Source organism: Mirounga angustirostris, unplaced genomic scaffold (genome assembly GCF_029215605.1).
Source record: "Mirounga angustirostris isolate CCGP_5_RB_7025 unplaced genomic scaffold, mMirAng1.0.hap1 SCAF_1, whole genome shotgun sequence".
Taxonomy (NCBI): domain Eukaryota; kingdom Metazoa; phylum Chordata; class Mammalia; order Carnivora; family Phocidae; genus Mirounga; species Mirounga angustirostris.
This window is the reverse complement of record NW_026991709.1, coordinates 128,109,697-128,115,593: the sequence shown is the minus strand read 5'-3', so window position 1 is coordinate 128,115,593 and position 5,897 is coordinate 128,109,697. Positions and strand designations below refer to the sequence as shown.

General features: G+C 55.7%; 1 protein-coding gene across 1 annotated transcript; it reads left to right on the top strand.

Moving 5' to 3' along the window:
* Window positions 1–1,767: 1,767 nt before the first annotated feature.
* On the top strand, window positions 1,768–4,753 carry NUDT16 (nudix hydrolase 16). Its single transcript, XM_045903790.3, has 3 exons — window positions 1,768–2,059; window positions 2,176–2,445; window positions 3,373–4,753. The coding sequence occupies exons 1-3, from the start codon at window positions 1,922–1,924 to the stop codon at window positions 3,550–3,552; spliced, it is 588 nt and encodes a 195-aa protein (XP_045759746.1). The 5' UTR covers window positions 1,768–1,921; the 3' UTR covers window positions 3,553–4,753.
* The last annotated feature ends 1,144 nt before the right edge of the window (window positions 4,754–5,897 follow it).

Genomic DNA, 5,897 nt, shown 5'->3' with positions numbered 1-5,897 from the left:
CTTAGCATAATCTCCTCCAGTCCCATCCATGTTGATGTAAAAGTTGGGTATTCATCCTTTCTGATGGCTGAGTAATATTCCATTGTATATATGGACCACATCTTCTTTATCCATTCATCTGTTGAAGGGCATCTCGGCTCTTTCCACAGTTTGGCTATTGCGGACATTGTTTTTATGAACATTGCGGTGCACATGCCCTTCTTTTCACTACCTCTGTGTCTTTGGGGTAAATACCCGGTAGTGCAATTGCTGGGTCATAGGGTAGCTCTATTTTTAATTTTTTGAGGCACTTCCACACTGTTTTCCAAAGCGGATGTACCAACTTGCATTCCCACCAACAGTGTAAGAGGGTTCCCCTTTCTCCACAACCTCTCCAACATTTGTTGTTTCTTTCCCTGTCCGTTTTTGCCATTCTAACTGACGTAAGGTGGTATCTCAATGTGGTTTTGATTTGGATTTCCCTGATGGCTAATGATGAGGAACATTTTTTCATGTGTCTGTTAGCCATTTGTATGTCTTCTTCAGAGAAGTGTCTGTTCATCTCTTCTACCCACTTTTTGACTTGGTTATTTGTTTTTTGGGTGTTGAGTTTGAGAAGTTTTTTATAGATCTTGGATACCAGCCCTTTACCTGTAGTGTCATTTGCAAATATCTTCTCCCATTCCAACCCACAGGTCTTTAATATAAGACCCATCACTCTGCCCCTACCCTCGACTCCAAGGACGGCTACAATAAATTTGTACTGGGCACTGTTCTAAGTGCTTTAAACTTTTCACTATCTCTAACAGGTTGGTATCATCTTCACTTAAAAGATGAGCAACCGGGGATCTGAGAGAGTTAAATGACTTGCTAAGGTCACAAGCCTGTGTCTGGACAGTTCGTGGGCTCTTTCCTAACACGAGCTGTCACTTACAGGTTGTGACTTTAAGCGCACGCCCTCTCAAGGGGCTGCCTCCTCCCTTCCTTTGTATAGTAAAATATTGACTCAGGGCGTAGGGGCTATCTGCACAGGGCCTGTGAAAGGTGGGGAAGGCCTGGCCTGGGGTGAGGGATTCTGAATCCCTGTTCCTCAGCATCAGGCACTAGTAGGCCCCTGCCCTGGGGATGGGCTGTTCCCCACCTTCCTTCACAGCTCAGGGGTCTGGTGTGTAAAGTCTGGAAAGCCTTAGGCACTTCTACCTCGGACCCTTCCTGTGAGCACAGCTCACACCCACAGCTCTTACCTCACTTCCCCTTCCCCTGAAAATCGCATCAATCCTATCCCATCCTACCTGTCCTATCCGCTGCCTATGGCCACCCCCAATTTCTGTCTAGAATACACTTGTTGATCACCCCTGTCCTACGATCGCCCATCTCAAAACCTGACGCCGCCATGCCCCCTGGCCATAAACTCCGACCTCACCCTCGCACGACTCTCCAGCACATTCAACCAGCCACTCGGTCGCCCGCGCCGCCCCCCACTCCGCCACGCGGGGCAGCTGTTGCACCCGTCGCCCCTTCCCATCCCCGCTGCCCAAGGACAGGCCAAGTCTCCGAAGCCATCTCGGCCTCCGTCCTTCCCAGCCCCGGGCCCAGCCCCGGGCCCCGTGTGCCACCTGAACCAAACCCCCGCGGTTCCCTGACGCTCCCGGGCGGCCTCGGCCCCAGGCCGGCCCGCCCCGCCACCCGCCCGCTCCAGAAGCGCCGCAGGCCCGCTCTGTGACCGAAGCCCCACCTCCCGCCGGGCTCCCCGCCAGCGAGGCCGGCCACGCCGCCCCCGCCCCGCCCCGCCCGGGGCCCAACCCGGACGAGGCTTTCGGTTCCCCGGGGTCCCGCGGCCATCGCCGGCTCCCCGGGCCTGCAAGCCCCGCCCCGATTGGCTGCCGCCGGGTCCGCCTGCCCCCTTGCGCCCTCGGGACGGCGGCGGGGACAGCGTGGGACCATGGCCGGGGTGCGCAAGCTGCAGCTGGAGGAGGCGCTGGTGCTGGGGTCTGGCTGGCGGCACGCGTGCCACGCGCTGTTATACGCGCCGGACCCCCGGAGGCTGTTCGGCCGCATCCCGCTCCGTTACGCCGTCCTGGTGAGAGGGGGCGCCCCGCCCCTCCCCCGGCCCCCGCCCCGCCCCCGCCCCCGCCCCCGCCCCGTCCCCGGGGACGCCGGCCGGGCGCCCGGGCCACCCCGCTTCCTCTCCCGCAGATGCAGATGCGCTTTGATGGGCGCCTCGGCTTCCCCGGCGGCTTCGTCAGCGTGCAGGACGGCGGTCTGGAGGCCGGGCTGAACCGCGAGCTGGCCGAGGAGCTGGGCGAGGCCGCGGCCGCCTTCCGCGTGGAGCGCGCCGACTACCGCAGCTCGCACGCGGGGCCCGGGGCGCGCATCGTGGCCCACTTCTACGCCAAGCGCCTGACGCTCGAGCAGCTGGTCGCGGTGGAGATGGGCGCCCCGCGCGCCAAGGACCACGGGCTGGAGGTGGGGCCCGCCCGGGAACCCCGCCCCCATGGCCTCCCTGCCCCAGAAAGCGGATCCCCACTTTCCTGGGGGGTAGTTGGAATCTTGGGCTTCTTTCATCTGGTTGACAAGCCACAGCCAGCGTAGTCTCCCCCCAAGGTCTCTGTCCCTTTTCCCCCTTTTACCGGCCTCTGAACACACCTATCCAAATCTCTCTTGTCCCCGTTGATTTGGCCAAGCGTTGCACCCCTAGGCCTCCCTTGGGTAGAAGATGTGGCCTGATGCGTTGTGGGGATCCTTCGTCGTTAGGCTAGGAGAGTAGGGGAGTAGATTGTGTATGGAGATGGTTCTCAAACTTTGGCAGGTATCAGGACCAGCTGGGAGGCTTATTACTGACCCACTCCCAGAAATTCTGGTTCAGAAGGACCTGATAATTTGCATTTTTCAAGAGGTTTTTTTTAAGATTTTATTTATTTATTTGAGAGACAGTGCGAGCAAGAGAGCAGAGAGAGAGGGAGAAGCAGGCTTCCCGGCGAGCAGGGAGCCCGATGTGGGCCTCGATTCCAGGACCCTGGGATCATGACCTGAGCTGAAGGCAGACGACACTTAATCGACTGAGCCACCCAGGCGCCTGTTGCATTTTTCAAAAGTTTCTAAATGGTGCTGATAGGGCTGGTCTGGCGTATTTTTGGAGAACTACTGGTGTAGGGCCAAGCATGCATCCTGGAGGTGAGAGGCACTACCCGTGTAGTGATGTAGGAGGGGTTAGCATTTATGAAGCTGGATGGCAGGGTCATTCATCTGCGGAGAGCTGGGCCTACTAGGTATAAGATATAAGTCCTCAGGCCTAGTTCTGCTGGACTGACAAGGGATGAGACCTCTGATCTGGAAAGATCTGTCTAGGATGAGCTCCCTATCCCGTCGTCACCAGTCTCCTCCCTTTCCCAGGTGCTAGGCTTGGTACGGGTGCCCCTGTATACCCTCCGGGATGGTGTGGGAGGCCTGCCTGCCTTCCTGGAGAATTCCTTCATCGGATCTGCGAAGGAGCAGCTGCTGGAAGCCCTCCACGATCTGGAACTGGTGGAGCCTGGTTCTCTTACAGCCTGGAAGGTCTCCCTGCCTCGCTAGAGGCAACCGTCTGTGGACCCACGGAACCTGAGATGAGGATCTTGGTACAAAGGAGGGGAGGAAGGAACGGGGAAGGTTTTCTCTTCCGGGCCTGGGCCTGATAGATGCTAACAGATTAAAAGAAGTATGTGCAGTACATTTGAGCAGACCGCCCCCCCCCCCCGCCCCCCCCCGCCCCGGCAAGCAACTCTCAACATCCAGAGCAAAAATGGGCAGCTCATCCCAGGGGCCCTGGCAAATTCTCAGAGCCGGCCTCCTCTGTCCGTTTGCACACACACAGCATGGCAGCCCCCGGACATGTGAATGTGCAGTCCGTGCCCACATACAAGCTGACGCCTCCCCCACAACCCCCCTGTGCAGTTTAACCAGCAAGTGGCACATGTGGGGTCTAGCTTGTCATCGGAGCTGTCTCCTTGTTGTGGGGGGGAGCCTCTGAACCAAGGGAACGTCTCTGCCCACCCTCCTACATGGCTGTTCTCCAGGCTCTAGCCCAGCCCATGCTTGCTGGAGAGGAGAGAGAGAGAAGCAGAGGACCCCTTTCCCCTGAAAATGGCCGTATCCTTGCCTGGGTGTTGGCAAAAGCAATATACTCCTGAAAGGTGGTAGAGGGTCCTAACCAACCTCCTGCCCTCTTCTGAAACTGAGCAGAAGGGGTGAGAAAAATGGCCGGGTCTCCTTGGACTTGAGACTTCTGAGTCCTGGTGCATCTCCTCCAAAGCTTTCACCTGGGATTCCTTAGACTGGGGACATCAGAAGGGAATGGACCCAGCCCTGGTCTAGCCCTGTTCTGACCAAAAGAGCCTGCCAGTAAAGAAGGGCTTAGAGCTGCGCCTCAAAGCCCTTCAGTTTTTGGATAAGTCATCTGTCTGAGGTATTGGAAGTCTAGGGATGAGAGAGCCATAGGTCTTGCTCTCCACGGGGTTAAAGGGCTAAATGGCAAATATTTCAGGCTTCGTGGGCCACATGGTTTTTGTAGCATCTGCTCAGCTCTTTCGTTTCAGAAGTAGCAATGAACAACACATAATGGGCATAGCTGTGTTCCAGTAAAACTTACTTTATCAAAGGAGGTGACCAGTCTGAGGGCAATAGTGTGTCAACACTTGCTCTAGAAAGGACATTAAGTAATCGATTTAATTATGATGTTATGATGCCTATTTACTCGTTTCATTTATGTCAGTGTTAAGAAAATAAAAGATTGATACAGGTCTTGCCTTGATATGTTTTATTTTTTGCTAAGGTGGTCTGGAAGGCCCGGCCCTCTCTGAAGAGCATGCACACCGAAGGATAAGCAGGAAGTACCAGGTAGGAGTGTGGGAAGAGTATTCTAGGTATTCCAGGGAGTAGCACGTGTCAAGGTTCTGAGGAGGAATCTTGGCAGATTATCCCACACCAAGGGTAGGGGAATTAAACTTCATTTCTTGACTGGGGTAGCAGAGGGATAAGCAAAGAATTTGCAGTCATCTTTAATTTACCAGAGCATGGTCTAAAAATGAAGAAGGCCAGTAATTAGGCTCTAGTAAGTAAGGGGAGAGGATGCTGGAGAGCGGGCAGGAGCCAGATGGCCCGTCACAAGGCATGGCCAGGGGCTGGCGCTGTGTGCAGCTCGGACTGGAAGGGGATAGGAGAGGGAGTGGGAGATAAGGGAGGCTACCACGTAGCTTACGTGGGAGATGGTGGTGGTCTGAGCTGCGGTGGGAGAGGAGGTGGGGAGAAGTGGATGCATTTGAGAGGTGTTCCTGGTGATACCAGGTGTTCCTGGTATCATTGACAGGCCCTCTGATGGACTGAGTGTGGGGTGAGGTGAGGGAAGAGAGGATTCAAGGATGACTTTTTGGTTTGTGTCTTAAGTTATCCAAGTTGTGGGGGCGCCTGGGTGGCTCAGTCGTTAAGCGTCTGCCTTCGGCTCAGGTCATGGTCCCAGGGTCCTGGGATCGAGTCCCACATCAGGCTCCCTGCTCGGCAGGAAGCCTGCTTCTCCCTCTCCCTGCTTGTGTTCCTGCTCTCGCTATCTCTCTCTCTGTCAAATAAATAAATAAAATCTTAAAAAAAAAAAAGTTATCCAAGTTGTGGATGGAGGGAAAGCCTGCGTGCGGGCGGGGAAGCTTGTGCAGGGGACAGAATCAAGGTCATTCTGGGCACGTCGAGACAAAAATTTGTGAGTCATCCGAGTAAAGACGGAATGGCAGTTTGTTGGACGAGGTCAGGCAGGGAGAGAAAAAAGAAAAGAGGGCTCAGGATGGGGCCCTGAGGAAGCCTGGGTCCCCGGGTTTGGGAGGAGGAGCAGGCCATGTTGAAGAGGACCAGGAGTTGAGAGGAAGCTGCTTTAAGACCGTGAACTCTGGCCG

Coding starts and splice junctions, on each gene's coding strand:
- NUDT16 (XM_045903790.3), top strand. CDS start 1,922: ATGGCCGGGGTGCGCAAGCTGCAGCTGGAGGAGGCGCTGGTGCTGGGG. Junction 2,060..2,175: donor CGCTCCGTTACGCCGTCCTG/GTGAGAGGGGGC, acceptor CCTCTCCCGCAG/ATGCAGATGCGCTTTGATGG. Junction 2,446..3,372: donor CCAAGGACCACGGGCTGGAG/GTGGGGCCCGCC, acceptor TCCCTTTCCCAG/GTGCTAGGCTTGGTACGGGT.